At 46.9% G+C, this 21,586-nt stretch overlaps 1 protein-coding gene across 2 annotated transcripts in view; it reads left to right on the plus strand.

The window, feature by feature from the left end:
• dlc1 (DLC1 Rho GTPase activating protein) overlaps nt 1–21,586 on the plus strand; it is a 115,317-nt gene that overhangs the window by 81,903 nt on the left and 11,828 nt on the right. For both annotated transcript variants that reach the window (XM_045211983.1, XM_045211984.1), the window contains 5 exons: nt 9,113–9,184; nt 11,450–11,531; nt 13,919–13,982; nt 17,034–18,736; nt 19,704–19,883. In XM_045211983.1, coding sequence (XP_045067918.1) covers nt 9,113–9,184; nt 11,450–11,531; nt 13,919–13,982; nt 17,034–18,736; nt 19,704–19,883 — 2,101 coding nt within the window. The remainder of the gene's footprint in view (nt 1–9,112; nt 9,185–11,449; nt 11,532–13,918; nt 13,983–17,033; nt 18,737–19,703; nt 19,884–21,586) is intronic.

Consider the following 21,586-nt stretch of genomic DNA (forward strand, 5'->3'; position numbering starts at 1 on the left):
TATATGGACAACTACAAATACCTAGGTGTCTGGTTAGACTGTAAACTCTCCTTCCAGGCTCACATTAAGCATCTCCAATCCAAAGTTAAATCTAGAATCGGCTTCCTATTTCGCAACAAAGCCTCCTTCACTCATGCTGCTAAACATGCCCTCGTAAAACTGACTATCCTACCGATCCTTGACTTCAGGCCCCGTGTAGCTCAGTTGGTAGAGCATGGCGCTTGCAACGCCAGGGTTGTGGGTTCGTTTCCCACGGGGGGCCAGTATGAACATGTATGCACTCACTAACTGTAAGTCGCTCTGGATAAGAGCGTCTGCTAAATGACGTAAATGTAATGTCATTTACAAAATAGCTTCCAACACTCTACTCAGCAAATTCGATGTAGTCTATCACAGTGCCATCCGTTTTGTCACCAAAGCCCCATATACTACCCACCATTGTGACATGTACGCTCTCGTTGGCTGGCCTTCACTACATATTAGTCGCCAAACCCACTGGCTCCAGGTCATCTATAAATCACTTCTAGGCAAATCCCCACCTTATCTTAGATCATTGGTCACCATAGCAACACCCACCCGTAGTATGCGCTCCAGCAGGTATATCTCACTGGTCATCCCCAAAGCCAACACCTCCTTTGGCCGACATTCCTTCCAGTTCTCTGCTGCAAATGACTGAAACGAACTGCAAAAATCTCTGAAGCTGGAGACACTTATCTCCCTCACCAACTTTAAGCATCAGTTGTCAGAGCAGCTTACCGATCACTGCACCTATACACAGACCATCTGTAATTAGCCCACCCAACTACCTCATCCCCATATTGTTATTTACATTGTTATTTATTTTGCTCATTTGCACCCCAGTATCTCTATTTGCACATCATCTTCTGCACATATATCACTCCAGTGTTAATACTAAATTGTAATAATTTTTGCTCTATGGCCTATTTATTGCCTTACCTCCATAACTTACTACATTTGCACACACTGTATATAGATTTTCTATTGTGTTATTGACTGTACGTTTTGTTTATTCCATATGTAACTCTGTGTTGTTGTTGTTTTTACCGCACTGCTTTGCTTTAAAAGGAGGAGTGATTAATAGTAAAAAGGCTTAAATCAAACTCTTTCTATGGCAAGGGCAAGAAGTGTGGCAGAGTATTGATTCTGACGGATTGATTCGTTTTTTTATATGGTCAAGTTGCTGTCAGTTCTATGAAGGAACACAGATACATCCATGTGTTTCTCTACAGCCCGTCCTACCTCTGTTTTGACCTTGGCCTGCTTTGTTGTTGACGTTCTCATCACAAACTGTTCTGGGATCTGTTAAATGGGTGGTTATGAGGGGGTGACGGGAACACAGTGTGTTCTATGATCTGACCATGGGTCAGTTCTAAAGCTTATTGTATGGGATGTCTGGATCTTGTCACCTGATCCTGGACCAGGGCCCTGAGCAAACATAAATCTGTCACCAGAGGTACAGAGAGACCTCAGAGACCAGGCATTGTGATGACCCATCTGGCCCAGCTGTGTGTGTGTGTGTGTTTGTGTGTCTGTCTGTGTGTGTGTGTGTGTGTGTGTGTGTGTCTGTGTGATTTCGTGCATGTGTGTGTGAATGTGTCTGGTGTTGGATGACCGGAAAGAATCATGGGGCACCTCCATTAGTTGCATGTGTGTGTGTGTCTGCGTTGGTGTGTGTGCGTGTGGGTCTGCGTTGGTGTGTGTGTGTTTCTGCATTGGTGTCTGCATGTGTCTGAGTCGGTGTGTGTGTCATGTGGTATCCTATGGAGCCAGCCAGATGGTGCTACTCTCACTTACCTACCAGCCAGACCTTCTCCCAGATCACCAGATGTCTTCACGCAGGAATGTCAAAACTTGATATCCACAGAAATTCATCACTTCTCCACTAACCGTAGTTTCTGCTACAGTATAGTTGCATCAAGATGTGTTGAACTAAGAATCTGTAATTCGTTGGCCAAATGAATCCTGTTTACATTCATCGTGAACGTCTAACTCAGGCCTACAGTCTGTGAGTCAGAACTGAACTGCCATTACATGTCTGAACTGCCATTACAGATGATTCTGTGTTAAACATTGTGGAAGGTCCATTCAAATGCTTTAAGGTCATGTTGAATGCACGTCACTAGCATCAGTCACCGTTGTCCTTTCTCTGCCTGTCTCTATTGATAATAACAATGACTATACATTATTATATACACTGAGTGTACAAAACACCCTTAGAGAACAGCCTCAATTTGTCAGGGCATGGACTCTACGAGGTGTCGAATGCGTTCCACAGGGATGCTAGTCCATGTTGACTCCAATGCTTCCCACATTTGTGTCAAGTTGGCTGGATGTCCTTTTGGTGGTGGGCCATTCTTGGTACACACGAGAAACTGTTGAGCATGAAAAACCCAGCAGTGTTGCAGTTCTTGACACAACCCAGTGCGCCTGGCACCTACTACCTACTACCATACCCCGTTCAAAGGCACTTAAATATTTTGTCTTGCCCATTCACCCTCTGAATGGCACACATACACAATCCATGTCTCAGTTGTCTCACGGCTTAAACATCTGTATTTAACCTGTCTCCTGCCCTTCATCAACACTGATTGAAGTGGATATAACAAGTGACATCAATAAGGGATCATAGTTTTTACCTGGATTCACCTGGTCAGTCTATGTCATGGAAAGAGCAGGTGTTCCTAATGTTTTGTACACTCAGTGTAGTGCACTTTTCTACAGTACAGGGAAGTGTAATACTTCACTTGAACCCTCCATCATAGGCACTACATAACCCTGCCATAACGTCACCAGCTGTCTGTCTCTTTTGTCATTGTTATGACAGTGTTATGATAGTGTTATGACAGTGTTATGTCATTGTTATGTAATTGTTATGACAGTGTTATGTCATTGTTATGACAGTGTTATGACAGTGTTATGACAGTGTTATGAGGGGTGACTGCTGCTTCAGTTTCACACTGAATTACAAAGTCATTTAATCACACTGCTGCTACTCGCTGTTTATTATCTATGCATAGTCACTTTACCCCTACCTACATTTACATGTACAAATTACCTCGACTAACCTGTAACCCTGCACATTGACTCGGTACCGGTACCCCCTGTATATAGCCTCGTTATTGTTATTTTATTGTGTTACTTTTTATTTTATTTTTGACTTTATTTTATTTAGTAAATATTTTCTTAACTCTATTTCTTGAACTGCATTGTTAGTTAAGGGCTTGTAAGTAAGCTTTTCTAGGTAAGGTCTACACCTGTTGTATTCGGCACATGTGACAAATACAATTTGATTTGATTTTATTTGATTATATCACCTGTCTAGACCTGCTTCTGTGCAGATCCTTGTGAAAGACCCTATTGAAGCCTTGCTTTGATAATACGTCTGTAATGAATCGCCTGATGATTTGATTAAGATTCACAGTCGGTGGCCCCACTTAATCTCTGATAATCACTGTTATCAGGCCAATGGGATCGACAGTAGGGACTGCCGTCGACTAGTCCTCTTAACTGCCACTTTAAATAGCAACCCCCAAATCTCACCCCCCCCAATAACAATTGTATGCAGTGTCTTGACTCTTGACACCTCCCCTTTAAATTGTTTACCATGGTGATGAAGTCGTCCTTTGAAATTCATTGGCTAGATTCTGGGTGATAGTTGCTAACGAATCCTCTTGTAGGATCCCAGCTTGCAGGCTCAACCAAGCCTAACTACCTCCTGCTCTGCTCTGCTGGAAGAGGAAATATTGGCCACCGATTGTGAGAATTTCCTGCCACAGGAAAGGAGGGAATAGGAAGGCGACCGGCGGAGAGAGAGAGAGATCGAAAGAACAGAACAGGGGAGTAAGGAGGAGGGAGTTGGGAGGGGAAAGGGGGGAGGCATGGGGTGCAGGGTCATTTCAATGGAGAGCTTGAACAGAGGGTCAGGCCCCGAAGAGTTTAACTTCAGCACAGTTCCCTGTTCCCTGCACAAAAAAACCACCGTGAAGCAGCAGCATCTGAAATCTCTGTTAGTGTTGGGTCTTCTTGGACCAGTCTGACTGTCATGCATCTCTCTCTCTCTCTCTCTCTCTCTCTCTCTCTCTCTCTCTCTCTCTCTCTCTCTCTCTCTCTCTCTCTCTCTCTGCCAGTCACCATGTAGGGCTCCATTTAGTGTTTGACCTCTCAGTCAACCTTTACACAAGTCATTGTTTTCTGTGCAACACTCACACACATTATTTTGGCTATGGCATTATAGCCTGAAGTTCCTGAGGAGGCAGGAGTTAGTTTTTTGTCTTGTGTCAGTTTCTCTGTTGATGTACAGACAGTGTTCTACCCAAACCCAAAGAACACACACACACACACATACACACACATACACACACACACACACACACACACACACACACACACACACACACACACACACACACACACACACACACATACACACACACATACACACACACACGCATCTCTGGCAGGACGGGTGTGTTCTGTTCTGTCCTCTGCCGTCCACACACACCATCCACCCTGATCCTTTGCCAGGGAACTACATCACTTCCCCTTCCTGCTTGCCTCACAGGAAGTGAGCCCAGAGGCGCGACGGTGACCGTGAGCTAGCGTGCAACACGGCACGCCTCCTTTTGTTCCCAGCCAGATAACGTGTTCAACACAAACACGCACTTCAAGTGATTGTGTCCTCCACCGCACGGTTAAATATAGGGAAAAAGCTAACCCAGGGATAGTTAAAGGGGAAGTTTGAAAACCAACAGTACTTCAGGGCCTGTATTCATGAAGACTCAGAGTAAAAGTGCTGATCTAGGACCAGGTTCCCTCTGTCGATATAATTATATTCGCTACAATATAAAAAGCAAAACTGATCCTAGATCAGCACTCCTACTAAGAGGTGCTTTATGAATATTGTCCCTGGGCTTTAAACATTTTACATATACATTACATTTTCACACAGGTCTTTCTGTACGTTTGTTAATTTGACATTATTATTATTATTATTATTATTTGACATTACATTTTAGTTATGTAGCAGATGCTCTTATCCAGAGAGACTTACAGGAGCAATTAGGGTTAACTCCCTTGCTCAAGAGCACATCGGTATATTTTTCACCTAGTCGGAGAGGGGATTCGAACCTTTCGGTTACTGTCCCAACACTCTTAACCGCTAGGCTAACTGCCACCCTTGAGGTCTGGAATTGACATAAGAGGTGCTATACTGTGTGAGGGACGATGTATGTTTAGCTAATACTTGGTTGGAATGTTGGAATGTTGGTTGGTTGTTTGGAATGTTGGTTAGTTGGTTGGAATGTTGGTTGGAATGTTGGTTGGAAGTTGGTTGGTTGGTTGGAATGTTGGTTGGAAAGTTGGTTGATTGGAATGTTGGTTGGTTGGTTCCACTTCTCCTGGAATCCTGCTTCCTCTTAACCACCAAAGCCCATCTGGCCTTACTCTGCTGCGCCCCAATCACACGCACACCCTCTCCCTCCCCAGCTGGATGGGCGATGTGATCCCCGGGCCCCTGGCTGAATTTGGGCCGCGCCAAGGGCCACACAGGATGTCTGAGGGACGTTGTCTGGCTGGAGAGAGAGACAGACAGACGGGCGGATTGAGGGATGGCTAGCTAGGGCAGAGAGGGGACCCACCCGCCAGCTCTCAAATGTCTCTATAGCACTAACCGTGTGTGTATGTGTGTGTGTGTGTGTGCGGTGTGTGTGTGTGTGTGTGTGTGCATGTGTGTGCATGCGTGTGGGTGTGTTTGTGTGCGTGCTTGGGAGTGGGAGTGTTCTATTCTGTCTACAGAATGGGCGGATTCTATCATCCTATTATCGTGATGCAAGTAGTGTATGTTTGGGAGGCAGAAATAGTTTCTATTGTTGCTAGTCACAGTGGTGTGTAGGACTGGGTCTAATCACTAGTTATGGTGAAGATTTTATGGTGTGTGTGTGTGTGTGTGTGTGTGTAACTCTCCACTGGAAAGGAAAGGGAAAGGGTTGAACAACTGAAATGTGTCTTCCTCATTGAACCAATACCCTCTGAGTGGAAACGACAAAAGAAAAAGACGATTAAAAAGAAATATGTTCTTGTTTGTGTTGTTGAACGGAGGTCCAGTCAGTGATACAGAACCTTGTTCATTTTTGTTTATGCCAACAGGCGTTGTTGTTTTTTTGGGCTGCGGGTTATGTCACAAAGGCCAGGTGATGTCGCTGTGCAAAGGTCAAGGGTGAGGAAAGATGGATGGCAGGGTCGGAGGTTAACTGCAATGCATTGTGGGGTGTCATTTGTGTGTGCATGTGTTGTGCCTCCAAAAACCTTCAGCACAGAAATGTTGTCCTCTACTCCTCCCCCTACTCCCTATTGGAGGGTTGGTTGGGGAAAGGCGTCCGCATACTTCCCAGCAGAAACAGTTCAGAAGAATTCGTGCACATATTATGACGACGTTTTGTTACGTTTTAGTTCGTTTTGGACTTCGGTAAGAGATTTTTCGGTTGTTCGGGCACACGCCATTTTTTTCTTGAGGCAAGCGAAAGTCAGTAGCCGAAGTCGGTAGCCGAAGTCTGCGCCCCTTTGTCAGTGACTGGTCAACAGTAGGGATTTTTCAGTAAAGTCTTTGTTGTTGTTCAACGAGAGACGACTCATTTTCATGGTCGTGTTTCCATTGAGAAATACTGCACCAAACATAGTATGTTAGATGTAAAAGTGGCTACTGCGTCTCAAAATGGACAAGCAGTACTATTGCCGCAAACACACACTCACACACACAGGAAACCTTATGTTGGTCTCTGTATCCAAGAATGCTGCTGTAATTACTCTGAGTTGCCTATGTTCCTTCGGGGTTCCCAACCTTCCATAAATACCAGCCCAAATTACAAGCTTCCCAGCTTCCAAGATTCGGCCATGTTGGAATTCACTGCGAAAACTAGACTAGTCTTCTGGAACCAAACAAGAGTTGTGAAACACAGTCATTAATTAGTTATTTGGTTACATGACACTATGGTGGCGGTGGTTGTAGGGGAGTTCCTGGCCACTGTGAGAGTGGGGGGGAGACCCTGTGTGTTGGTCGCGTCACACCTTTTTGCCGGCAGCCTGTCTAGTGTTCTAGTGTCTGCCGTCTAGGCTTCTTGTTGGTATGTAAATGCCTCGTAATACTGAAGGGCTATAGTGTCTCAGCCTGGTCTTAGTCAGCTGCAAGGGCCTCTCTCTCTCTCTCTCTCTCTCTCTCTCTCTCTCTCTCTCTCTCTCTCTCTCTCTCTCTCTCTCTCTCTCTCTCTCTCTCTCTCTCTGTCTGTCTGTCTGTCTCTCTCTCTCTCTCTCTGTCTGACCCACTCTCTTTTTCCCTCTGTTTTTTCGTTTATCTCTCTCTTTCTCTCTCTCTCTGTTTCTCTCTCTTTCTCTCTCTTTCTCTCTCTCTCTGTTTCTCTCTCTCTTTCTCTCTCCCTCTGTTTCTATCTATGTTTCTCTCTCCCTGTATCTCTCTCTCTGTTTCTCTCTCTCTGTTTCTCTCTCTCTGTTTCTCTCTCTGTTTCTCTCTCTGTTTCTCTCTCTGTGTTTCTCTCTGTTTCTCTCTCTGTTTCTCTCTGTGTTTCTCTCTGTTTCTCTCTCTCTGTTTCTCTCTCCCACTGTTTCTCTCTCCCTCTGTTTCTCTTTCCCTCTGTTTCTCTCTCCCTCTATTTCTCTCTCTCTCTGTTTCTCTCTCCCTCTGTTTCTCTCTCTCTGTTTCTCTCTCTCTTTGTCTCACTTGAGGATCCCCCATAACTATCCTACCACAGCAGTTACTTTTGTCCTTTCTGATGTATAAGTTGTTTCTTTCTACTGTATCTCTTCCTACCTTTCTGTTTGTTTCTCCCTCCAGTCTAACCCCCTTTAGGAGAAAATGACCTCTTCTCCTCTCTTGCATCTATTTTCCCCTCCTTTCTCGTCTCTCCCCCTGTTCCAAAGTTAGAACAGAAGATCCTGTCTGTAATCTGGGTCTAAATGAGGTGGAACCACCACTACTACTCGCATTCTAAAGATGAAACCATCCGATTTTCTCCAATGGCTGCAATTACTACCCCAATCATGCTCCGGGACACAAAACACATCCATTAACCTGTGAGGAAAGAAAGAAAGGAAAATAAAGAAAGAAAGAAAGAAACATTAGTCTACAATTGTGAAGACTGATTGTATAGATCGAAAATACGATAGCAGCAGATATTGTTGAGGGGGGGACGGTTGCAGTTGCGGTCATTTTACTGAAGGTGTTTTTTTAAGGGTCGGTGCCACTGATTCTGTTTTGTGTGTGAAGTACACTGAGGGGTGTGGCTGCTGGAGTCAACATGGTGGAGGGTGGGGCAAGGGTGACCATTTGGCATGTGGTATCTAAAGGGGCTTATTACTGTTAATGGGGCAGTCTGTCTCCCCTCCAGACACACAACGGCACCCACCCCGACAGCCATCGACGGCACTTAGCGGCTCCATACCAAATGTAACACCACAACTCAAAAAACACTAAAGGGTTACAAGACAAGTCTTCTCAGGGAAACGTTGGTTGGGAAACGTTGCGACAACGCTAAAGTGACCCGGAAGAAAAGTTTCACCGCGACACTTACTGGAAGCTTAGGTCGCAGTGGTAACACGTACACACACATTGCGCGTCAGCGACTGACACGGTTGGTGTGAACTACAGCTATGAGGGCTTTGGAAGCATGTGAGAGGGTAGTGACCGAGACTAAGAGGGTCAAGAGGTTTGTGTCAGACTGAACTGTGTTGAAAGACTTTGGGTCCCATTTTGACCACTGAAAAACCCCTGACAGCCATTCATGCTTCTACTGCAGGTGTTATTATATATCAGCTGATACATTTCTGAGCCGCTGTTAGGAGCCGGTAACACAAGCATTTCTCTGCACCCGCTATAACATCTGCTAAACCGTGTACGCAACCAATAAACTTTGATTTGATTTATATGCGAGGACTGAAATGAGATGGTTTTGAGGACTGAAATGTGATGGTTTTGAGGACTGAAATGTGATGGTTTTGAGGACTGAAATGTGATGGTTTTGAGTGTTTGTGTAGTGAGTGATTTTAAATTCTAAAGGTAGTCTTTCTGTTCCCTCCCTTGCAGAGATCGAGGCCAAAGAGGCGTGCACCTGGCTCCGGGCTGCCGGCTTCCCACAGTACGCCCAGCTGTACGAAGGTAAGGACCCCTAAGAACCCCTGCTACAGCCGTCCACAGCTGTGCCTGATCTGTCCCGGTGACAAACGAAGGACCATGGCAAATCGGAAAAGCTAGCATCATCGCTGGCCTGAGCTTTCAGATTTTTTGCCAATGTCCCTTTTCCCACAGACCGTGTGAAAATGTCACAGTAACAGTGAAATCCTGGTGTTATTAGATTTTCTAGGTCACATGTGAACTTTGGGATAGTTGTTTTCTTACCAAATATCAGGCCAAATTAACGTTACACAGTTCATATCTTGCCATCTGATGAAGTCATGGTTGATTTTAGAGAAGGAGTGAGAGAGAGAGAGAGAGAGAGAGAGAGAGAGAGAGAGAGAGAACCCACCCTTTATTTTCTTCCAGTCTGTCGCCCCGTCCGTTTTCAGACTAACTCTATGTGACAGACTGTCGTGACCTAAAATGTTGAACCTCAAAAGTTAATTTGAACAAATTAACTCGCTATGCTAATTTTAATGGGCAAACACAAGATAGGCTGTTCTGTTGACATCCTCTCTAAGTCGGTATTTTTATTGAACTATAGCTGAATGCAAGGACATTCTATAGCCTTTAGAGCAATCCAATGGCACGCAAGACTCCTCTTTTCCTGTCCTCTGTCCTGCAGTCTCAATGGTACTCCAATCCTTTTATCATTTTAAGTGCTAATTCACCCCTGCCCACCAAGTTGCCTTGCTTATGCAGAAATACACACACACACACACACACACACACACACACACACACACACACACATTCCTGAGGGGCCAGCGGTGTGTTTTTTGTTTTGCCTCAGTGAACCTCAATGTTGCAGACACACAAGTGAAACAATTGCCAAAACCCTAAAGCCAAAAGGTATTCTCATACGTAACCTAAAAACGTGCCTGCACAGAGCATAGCCTTTTATGTAATCCAAGGGACCTTAAAGCATGATAAAACTAGCTTTGTCAACAGTCCATTAGTTGTTGCCATTGAACCGTGCTAGGTATGCTAGTTGCCAAGAGACTGGGATGTTCGCCATGTTTTTGGACAGGTGATTAAGGTTGTGTGTGACAGCCGACACACACACACAGAGAAGCACACACACACACACACGCAGAGGCACCACACACACACACACACAGAGGCACACACACACATACAAAGAGAGGTACACACACACCAACACACACGCCAAACCGTCCATCCGACAGCTTTGTGATGAGCTATGCTGACTCATACCAGGTCACACTGATGATTCCGCACTCAGTACAGAACTCCTGCCTTACACGCGACACATTCCCCCCAGTCTATTATCCCAGGACATTCTCTGTTCTATTGTCTCTGGCTGTAAAGGACTCCTGCCCCACAGTAGATAAGGCAGACAGATAGTACTGTCACAGTACAGTATGTGAAAGGTGAATAGAAAAGCTGCCGTTTTCTTATCACCTTTGACCCTTAGGCTTGCGTCCAAAATGGCACACTACTTTTAACCAGGGGCCATAGGTTTCTGGTTAAAAGTAGTGCACTATAAAGGGAATAGGGTGTGATTTGGGACACAGACCAGGTTGATAGGAGGCTAGGAGCTGTAGGATACCCTCACTAGGGCTAGGTCATCATTGCATTATTGTCTTCATCCAATACATACCCTTATAATTGATCTATCCATCTTTTCTTTCACACGTTTTCTTTACTCAGTTCTTCATTAGCAGACATCAATGGGGGTCCAAGTCTGCGTCCCAAATGGCACCCTTTTCCCTTTGGGCCCTGGTCGAAAGTATTGCACTAAAAAGGGTTCTATTTGGGACACAGACCCAGTGACTTCTTAATAGAGTGAGTTTGAATCCCAGATTGCCCCTTTAATAGAGTGATATAGAGAAGAGAGAGAGGTAAGCAGAGGACTCCTTTAATGGGGGAGTACCTATTGTCATTCCCCTGTCGACCCCCGCCACACACTCACCCCCCTGCTGCCCAGGTCTGAATGGTACAGCTGTGTTTGTTTGGCCGGCTAAGACGGCACTTCCTCTTAGCTTTTCATTGTGGTGTGTGTGGGATGTGTGTGGGTTGTGTGTGGGATGAAATAAAAGTGAAATAAACAGTAAAAAACATTTATTAAACATTACACTCTCTCTCTCTCTCTCTCTCTCTCTCTCTCTCTCTCTCTCTCTCTCTCTCTCTCTCTCTCTCTCTCTCTCTCTCTCTCTCTCTCTCTCTCTCTCTCTCTCTCTCTCTCTCTCTCTCTCTCTCTTTCTCTCTATCTCTCGGTTTCAGATGGCTTGTTCCCCATTGAGATTGTGTCTGTGACCAGGGACCATGACTTCCTGGACCGAGATGCCATCGAGGCTCTGTGCAGGTCAGACTTCTCCTCCTCCTCTCTTTTTCTTCATCTGTCTCCAGAAGTGAACAACTGAACCTGTAGAGCTTTCTTCTAGGTCTCCTGCCTCTCTCTTCCCTCCTCACCTCTCTATGTCCTCCTCACCTCTCTCTTCCCTCCCCTCCTCTCTCTTCCCTCCTCACCTCTCTATGTCCTCCCTCCTCTCTTTCTCAACCTTCACCCAATTTATGTTCCATTGTATATTTATTCTTTCCATTCTCTAAATTTCTCTATCTCTTCATCTTCTCTGTCAAAACTGCAGTAAGGTAGGCATAGTGAAGATAGTGAAGAAAGTATATCTTCAAAGATGGCATGCTCCGCAGGTTGAGTTTGAGATGAAAGAGGAACGCGATAAGCCTCTCTTTTCTCTCTCTGTCTCTTTCTCTCTATCTCTCTTCTTACTCCTTCCTGCTTTCTCTGGCTCTTATCTCTCTCTGTCTCTTTCTCTCCGCATCCATCACTTGTCTTGCTTTCACTCTGCCTCTCTCTGTACTCCCCTCTCTCTCTTTCATTATGCTTTTATCTCGTCACTTTTTCCACACGTCCCCTCTCTCTCTCTCTGTGCTACATGCACTGTGGGGGCTGTGAATGTTTACTTCTTTCCCATTAGAGACGTTTCGTATCGTTGTCCTGTTCTCTCCATCTCTCTGTCTTATCGCTCCACATTCCCTCCCTCGCTCCGGCTCCACGGTCACGCTATGTTCTTGTTGTCGTTTTTTAAAGAAAATACATCTAGAACATTCCCTCCTTTCACCACACCTGGGTGGCTTCTAGGCCTAAGGGGTTTGTGGGGAACATTCAAAGGGCTATAGATCATATTATATAATGCAATGTCAGTGGTAAAGCTCCTGTGATAACAGTACAGTGGTGGCTGGTGGCACTTTTAATAGCAGAGGTGAATAAAGATGGCGGCCCCCATGCATTACCACAAATTCTTCGTTTTGCTAGGTTTGCCTGTTGTACATCGCTCTCCGTTACTCTTTTTTTGTATGGTCATTGGCAAAGTATACATTATCCCAATTTTAGCTTCAAGACGCCTGCAATTTGAAAAACAGAAAAAGTATTTTTGTGCTAATTTAGTGGCACATTAAACATTCAGTGGATAGTGCTAAAACAATGACGTCATCTCTGAATTCTGCCATCTTTATGCATGTTCGCCATTGGAGGACGGGCTAAAAGTATACCATTCCATTTACTCCATTTCAGCCATTATTATGAGCCGTCCTCCACTCACCAGCCTCCTCTGTTACTGAACAGTTGACTCCTTGGACCGGTGAAGTAATTTCAATACATTTAAATACAGTTGTTCAAAGTGCATCTATTAGATTTACCAGGAATGAGTGGACTTTTCCAGTTGATCTAGGTTACATCCCAAATGGCACCCTAGTCCATGTATAGTGCACTACTTTTGACCAGAATATGGGTCCTGGTCAAAAGTAGTGTACTAAATAGGAAATAGTGTGTTGAAGCAGGGCTTCAGAACCCCAGCAGCAGGTGTCCTAGGTCTGACATAAATCTGGAAGTAATCTCTCCATTCCAGCCTCTCAACCCTTTCCTCAATCCCTCTCTCTCCAACCATCCCTCTCCCTCTCCCTCCCTCCCTCCCTCCCTCCCTCCCTCTCTCTCTCTCTCCCTCCCTCCCTCCCTCCCTCCCTCCCTCCCTCTCTCTCTCTCTCTCTCTCTCTCTCTCTCTCTCTCTCTCTCTCTCTCTCTCTCTCTCTCTCTCTCTCTCTCTCCCTCTCTCCCTCCCTCCCTCTCTCCCTCCCTTTCTCAAACCCTTCCTCCCTCCATTGTCACATGATCTGCTCTCAGAGCTCTCCAGAGGGGAGAGAACACACACACACACACACACACACACACACACACACTACTACTACTACTACTAATACTGATACTAGCCCCCACCCCCTCGCCAGGTGTCCAGGGGGATAAACTCCCTCCCTCCCCCTTTGTCGTTTTTTTCGTCGCCACTCTAGCTGATTTCTCTCTTTCATTCCTTCTCTTCTTCCCCTCTTATCCCGGCTTATCCTTCAGCGCCTCATTAGCTGATCCCCGGCCGCTCTCTCTCTCTCTCTTTCTCTCTCTCTTTCTCTCTCTCTCTCTCTCTCTCTCTCTCTCTCTCTCTCTCTCTCTCTCTCTCTCTCTCTCTCTCTCTCTCTCTCTCTCTCTCTCTCTCTCTCTCTCTCTCTCTCTCTCTCTCTCTCTCTCTCTCTCTCTCTTCCTCTCTCTCTTTCCTCTCTTCCTGTCTTTTCTCTCTCTGGGGTTTGTCTAGGTCAAAGGCTTGTTGTTGGGTGTTTTGCTAGGACTCCTCTGTGTGTGTGTGTGTGTGTTTATGTATCTGATTGTGTATCTGTATCTATTTACAGGAGACTGAACACCCTCAACAAGTGTGCCCTGATGAGACTGGAGATCTCCCCACAGAGAAAGAGAGTAAGTTCCACCATCCTCTTCCACCCTCCTCTTCCACCCTCCCCTTCCACCCTCATCTTCCAACCTCCTATTCCACCCTGCTCTTCCACCCTGCTCTTCCACCCTCCTCTTCCACCCTCCTCTTTCACCCTTTCACACCCAAAAATCCCCTACTTCTTCACAACTTTTCCGAACCCAGTTTAGTTTTTCCTTCCTCTCCTCCAACTCCGGCCTCCTTGTAGCCTGGGGTGTGACAGTCTCTCTCTCTTCTCTTCTCTGTTAATGAAAAGGCACCTGTCTTCTTATCAAGCCCTTTGTGAAGTGCCCAAGGCGAGGAAAGATAGCTTTTATGTCCAAATGAAGGGCTTGCTGTTCACGCGGCCAGCCCTCCTTCCTCAGGCCTGATCCTGAACACACACACATATACAGACATACACACACACAGCACACACACACACTTCCTCATATCATTGTCCATAAAAGGGAATAGTATGTCGCTGAAGTCATGTCTTTTTTTGCTGTTTGTGTGTGTGTGTGTGTGTGTGTGGACGTGTTTAACTATACTTGTGGGACCAGAAGTCCCCACAAGAATAGTAAACCAAGAGAAATTTCACCAACTGGGGTCAAATGCTTTATCTAGGGGTTTAGGGTTAAGGTTAGAATTAGTGTTAGGGTTAGAATTAGGTTTAGGGTTAGGGTTAGGAGCTACGTTTAGGTTTAGGGTTAGGGTTAAGGTTAGCTTTTTGGGTTAAGGTTAGGGTTAGGGTTAATAGGATTTTGAATGGGACTGAATTGTATGTCCCCACAAGGTTAGCTGCGTAAGACTGTGTGTGTGTGTGTGTGTGTGTGTGTGTGAGTGTGTGTGTGAAAATGTATCTTTCTACGTAGCACGATTCCTGGAAGCTTGCATTTCTCATTTCTCTCCCTCTGGTTTCATTTGTTAAATGAAAAACAAGTAAGCTATTGGCCATGATTCCCAGAACCACTGCAAACTAATCCAAACTATCCCAAACTAAATCAAACTACCCAAACTACCCCAAACTAAATCAAACTACCCCAAACTACCCCAAACTAAACCAAACCACCCCAAACTAAATCAAACTACCCCAAACTAACTCAAACTAACCCACCAGGACACTAAGGAGTTTAGTTGTTTGTCAAGATCCTTCTCCCATCAACCTCCATTCTGTAATTACCTAAAATCTTAAACAATCTAGTTCCTTGATCCATGTGTGTGTGTGTGTGTGTGTGTGCGCGTGTGTACGTGTGTGCGAGCTGGTATTCAATGGGATGACCCTCGCTGTGTCACCTTTCATCAAGGAGTCAACAGAGAAGGGTCAAAGGAGCTATTTAATCTCTTCAGACTGACAGTTGTTAACCCCCCTGGTCAGCATAGCAGCTCAGTGACTTCATTTCCTACTCTGTGTATAGAGGAAAGCAGGTAGCCTAGTGGTTAAGAGCGAAAGGTTGCTGGTTCGAATCCCCAAGCTGACTAGGTGAAACATCTGCCGATGTGCCCGTGAGCAAGGCATTTAACCCTAATTGTAATAAGAGCGTCTGCTAAATGATTAAAATGTAAGTGTATATCTCTCCCTCTTTTTTGAAATGTGTTTTCCTCATGTCTCTTCCCCATAGTTGTTGAAATCAGAGATATGACGTTGTTTTGACGTGTCAAAACACCCACAGCTGCAGGAGTCAATGAATGCCGCTGAAGATAAGGTTGACCATCTAGATAGTTCTAGGTGTTGACATTGTTGCTATTGAGCTCAAAAGTCAAACGCCCCCACTATGGTCGTCATGACGTCACAGTATATCAGACAGAATGAGTTTCTGGCCGTCATGATCAAAGCTAAAGTGAGAAAGGGCTGTGTGTGTGTGTGTGTCATGGTGAGTGGAGAGCAGGGTCGTAAAAGGAGGACCCAGGGTTTTATTTTATGGACTTTTGTCCCCACCGCTCACAGCCACCGTGAAGTCTGAAGTAGGCACCAGTGAAGTCTGGAGGCTCCCGCGCCCCTCCCTGGTCCCCTTGGCAGGCAGTTTCACTTTCCTGAATTAGGGGGGCAGACTGGCCCTGTGGGGATGACAGAGCAGTAACACCTCTGTTTCACACCCGGGGGGTGTTTGTGCGTGCCTGCATGTGCGCCGTGTGTGTGGGGGAAGGGGTTTGACCCTAGCCTGGCCGGCTGGCGTGTGAACTTCTCGGATCGGGGTGGAATTTCCTGGAGTCCTCTCGGGACCTGTGTGTGCGTGCGTGTGTTTGTGTGCGCGCGTGTGTGCGAGAGAGAGAAAGATAGAGAGACTCTGTTGTCGTTTTCACGGTCAGGGATAAGTTCCAACGCAATAACAACCATTAACCAGCTGTGTGTGAATCTTATCTCTGTGAAATGTCCCAGCGGTCGGGAAGGGAGTTGAGGAATGTCTACAGATCTGCTGTCTGTGAATATCCCTGCTGCTCTCACACAAAGATTGTGTCCCAAACGGCAACCGTTTCCATATTTAGTGCACTACTTTTGATCAGAGCTCTATGGGCCCTGGTCATTAGTAGTGCACTACATAGGGAATAGGGTGCCAGTAGGGACACACACAAGGTCATCTGGACTGGACAGAATACAGGGCAGCTCATTTGACTGCATGGCCATTCACCTTTTAGAAAGAGATTTCATGTTAAAAAGTTGTTCACAGAACTGAAACAGAGAAGGAAAATCTTGAAAATATAACGTATTTTTACTTAAATTGTAATCTTATAGTAATAAAGTGTCTCCCGCGGGTTGACGTTTATTGACATGAATCTTGCCTTAGAGGCAGAACTGAGCGATTTCCAGTAGATGGGCTATATTGTAAAAATTCATTTTTTTGGCTTAATTTAAGGTTAGGGTTAGGCATTAGGGTTAGCAGTGTGGTTAAGGTTAAGGTTAAGGTTAGGGTTAGGTTTAAAACCAGATTGTATTACTTTGTGGTTGTGCCAGCTAGTGACCACTCTGCAGAGCTGCCTCCAGTACAAGATTCATGACGAAAAACACTAACCTGCCCCCAACCCCCTCTCTCTGTCTTCTCTCTCTCTCTCTACTCCAGAGTGAGGATTCAGACGAGGAAGAGCCATGCGCCATCAGTGGCCTTTGGACCTTCCAGCGGGACAGCAAGCGCTGGTCTCGCCTGGAGGAGCTGGATGTCTTCTTCCTCCCTGGGGACAACCAGCCGCCCTTCCCCCAGGACCAGAGACCTTCAGCCGGTCAAGGGCAGCTCCGCGAGGGCCTGAGCTCCGAGAGCGTGCTGACGGATCTCAGCGAGCAGCCCGAGGTGGCCTCGCTTCACAGCAGCGGGAGCGGGGGAGAGGGAGGGAAAGTCAATGGTGCCACATCTAGCGATGCCACCCCAGCGACGGGCGCCACCCGCGCCAGCTCGATGGCCAGCATGTGCTCCTCCTCGGGCACGGGCGGGTCGTGCGGTGCCAACGAGGACTCGTTCTCTGACGGGGGGCCTCCGCACTCACCATTGGAGACGACGCTAGGGCGCTTCTCCTTCGAGGGCAAGCCTGGTGGAATTGTGGAAACAGGAGGGACAGAAGGAAGAGGGAAGAGCACACGCTCACGGGCCAAGAGTTTCCTCAAACGCATGGAGAGCATCAGACTGAGGAGCGCCACGTCCAATAGCAAGAAGAAGAACGGCATCGGGGGAAGGCCTTCCAAACTGGAGATCAGCGGGCCAGTCATCAAAGAAGGACTAGACGACGACAAGCTACGGCGCCTCAACTGCGTTGACATCTCCAGCCTCACCCTCAACCCGACCCAAACCACGACCCTGAACCGTAACAGGAGCGTATCCTACTCCACGCAGACCAGCAGCGGCAGCATGGGGAGCGCCGGAAGCACGGGCAGCAGCCAATCCGAAGCAAGCAGCGGGAGCGCGGTGAGCACCCCTAGCCCGGTGACGCGAGCCCGAAGTCACACCACCGCAGCGGGGGCCAGTAAGAGAGGTGGGATGTACCTGGAAGGTTTTGACCCATTAAACGTGTTCCTACAGCCGCCCGGAGAACAACAACCCCCTGGTTCAACCCAACCCAAAACCGCACAGCAACCACTTCAACAACAGCCTAGTAACCGGACAGTGGGCGAGCAAAACCGCCACAAGTGTGGCGGCCAAAGCAAGTGTGGTCACCTCAACAGAGAGGAAGAGGAGGAGGAAGGCGTGATTTTCTTCTTCCTCCCCGAAGGCCACAAACCGGGCACGTTCCCCAAAGCGCTCGGCGATGGCAAACAACCACCGCAAAGTGGAAATGACGAATACAGGTGTCTTGCCGGCGCCGGCGGACGCCTACTCGGCAGCCGATGTCAAACGCGTCGCAGCTCCACCGGCTCGGCGGACAGCCGCCTGAGTTTCTACGACAACGTGCCCACCGTGGCCTATCAAGGCGAGGAAGACGACGATGACGACGAAGAAGGGGAGGGGCCTAAGTTGGAGGAGGTGCTGGAACGCGTCAGCGGCCTGCAGCGATTCGTCAACGCCTGGACGGACAGGGTGGCAGCCGGAGAAGAAGACGAAGAAGAAGAAGAAGAGGGGGATTCGGATTCAGCGTTGGATTCCGCGTCTCCGTGTCCGTCCTCACCTTTGCAGAACCGGCTGGAGGAGACGGACAACGGGAGCGACCAGGACAGCACGGGCAACCCTCTGGGAGAAGGACAGGGGGAAGAAGGAGATGAGGAAGAAGGAGAGGGGGAAGAATCCATGAGGGAGAGGAGGGACTCCGGAGTGGGAGCCTCTCTCACCAGATCTAACAGGTCAGTAATAAATTAATGAATCCCCTCTCTGTTAAACAATCTATAGATATCACCAATATTGTTATTGTCCCAATTTGGGAAATGTCCTGTGTGTTAAGATGAAGGACTGGCGAGTTCAATTCTACATTCTTAAGTGTTTGGATTCAGGGTTGAGAGAGAAAGGGTGAGAGGGGGGTGAGAGAGAGGGTGAGAGAGAGGGGGGTGAAGAAGGAAGTACAGAAATAAAGAGAAAGAGAGAGATGGGTAGAGGTACAGAAAGAGAAAGAAATCAAGTTAGATGGAGGGAGAAACACAGACAGAGTTGACATGTTGAGACGACTCTCCTAACCCTAACCCTTACGTAACCGGCTGTCACGGCGATGAGATGCGGTGAATACCTCGGACCTCGGAATGCCGATCCGTCTCCGCGGCGATGCAGCCATTCCCTCAGGAATCCACAGACAGAATTCCAGAAGGTTTCATACGCTCCCATAGCCGCTGACAGACAGGCTAAATCAGTGCTTCCCAACTCCAGTCCTTGAGTACCCCATAAGCATCCATTTTTGTTGTATCCCCGGACAAACTTACCTGATTCAACTCATTTAGGGCTTATATAATATAATATGCCATTTAGCAGACGCTTTTATCCAAAGCGACTACATTTTTACGTATGGGTGGTCTCGGGGATTGAACCCACTACCCTGGCGTTACAAGCGCCATGCTCTACCAATTGAGCTACAGAGGATGATTAGTGTGTTTTGTGTATATTTCCCTAATATATGTTAACCTATATATTTACACATATATATTTTACATACATATTTGCTATTTATATGAAATTCTTTGCATACATTTGTGTTTGTATTTGGAAGTTTGATTGTGCTTCTGATAGCTTCGGATAGCCCTCAGTATTTTTCTGTATGCTGTGCAATATATTAGGTAAACGCATATATTTAGTGAACATATATTTCTCCCACCTCTACCGAAGGTCTCAGAAGCTGCGTTGGCCCAGTTTCCAGTCCTCTCACCGGCCCAGTCACTCCTGGGCCCAGCGGCAGATCGGCTGCCAGTCAGTACTGCAGATGAACCTGCTCCAGAAGCTCTGCCTGCTACAGCTTACAGCCCTCCTGGAGAAACACACCCCCACCAACAAACACGGCTTCAGCTGGTGAGTCGGCGGCGGCGGCCATTTTGAATAGTCAAGGTTCATAACAATTTGGGTTTGGAGTTTGTGGCAAACACATTGGAAGTTTTTCTCACAAGAGGTCTCACATGAAAACAGTTGAAAATGCATGCCCCAAAAAATTATATAGAGTGTATGTATAAAAATCCTTGTTAGCCTGTAGCCTGTTCCCTAACAGCCTATGGCCTATAGCCTAGCATGCTGCTCCGATAGCGCTAGTTGTAGCCTAGGCCTACAAACAAATAGACAACCGTAACAATCATAGTCTCTATTTTTCCTCTTGTCATTCCATCCGCTTTACGTGTTTTTCCTCTAGTTGGAATTCCTTCCGCTATTCTCCCACAACTAGCAGCCTGTTGGGTCTGAACGTAAGGGGGGTTGGGTTTCAACATTCTTTTCCCAGGCTAGCTAATTGCTGGGACCGCGGGTGCGGTGGTATACGTTGTCATCTTTCGACGGGGGTAATCACAGAGTTCACACGCACAGGGTGTTAGAATAAAGACCTGGAGGTTGAGTGTATAGCCTCAGTCCTCAACGATTACCCCCACCGAAATGACCGAACCCCCCCAATAATACTGCCTAATAATACTAATAATACTCCATCATGCAATTATAGATTATGGCCACTCATTCGAGATTGCCCAATGTCACTCAGTATCCTCTTTGGTATCCCTGCCTTCTGTCTAACTTTTGGGGATTTATGTGGGGACTATTGGGACTGCAGGCCAGGGGATCTGTTTTTCTATCTTTCTCTTACATGGGATTCTCTATCTTTCTCTCTGTCACTCTCTCTCTCTCTCTCTCTCTCTCTCTCTCTCTCTCTCTCTCTCTCTCTCTCTCTCTCTCTCTCTCTCTCTCTCTCTCTCTCTCTCTCTCTCTCTCTCTCTCTCTCTCTCTCTCTCTCTCTCTCTCTCTGTCTCTCTCTCTCTCTGTCTCTCTCTCCCTGCCTCCATCTTCTTATCTCACCTAACTTCATGACCTCTGTATAGTACTATGCTTTTCTTCACCCCTCCCTGCTTCAATGAGTCACGCCTTTTCCAGGATGGCAGAGGCAGAGTAAGAGTTATGACAGGCTTATGGCAGGTTTATGGCAGGCTTATGACAGGTCTTTTAATCACTGAGGCCATTTTGTTTTGGAGCTGGAGGCCTGGCTGCGCATACCCAGAATTCCCTTCTGGGACCGTAGCATGTTTCCTTCTCATTTTCCAAGCTGTGGTCATTCATCTGAGAGGCGAGCAGCACACACACACACACACACACACACACACACACACACACACACACACACTTAAAAGCACACCGATACATACACACCCATAAACATGTGTGCTCTTGTAAAACCATTATACAATCCCGGAGAGTGGTAGAAGACCTGACGTTCAGTGACACACAAACACACACACACACACACATACACACACACACACACACACACACACACACACACACACACACACACACACACACACACACACACACACACACACACACACACAGTGAAACGGTCAGTGTTAGGGGCTTGAGGCACAAACACAAAGTGCGGATGCGGATGTATACACCATTACGAACCCACCCCCACCCCCACACCCTCCTCCCTTCCCCTCCTCTCTCTCCCACCCTTACCTCTCCATGCCCCCCTCCTCCCTCTCCCCCCCCACCCCTCCTCCCTTCCCCTCCTCTCTCTCCCA

Source organism: Coregonus clupeaformis, chromosome 39 (assembly GCF_020615455.1).
Source record: "Coregonus clupeaformis isolate EN_2021a chromosome 39, ASM2061545v1, whole genome shotgun sequence".
NCBI classification, from domain to species: domain Eukaryota; kingdom Metazoa; phylum Chordata; class Actinopteri; order Salmoniformes; family Salmonidae; genus Coregonus; species Coregonus clupeaformis.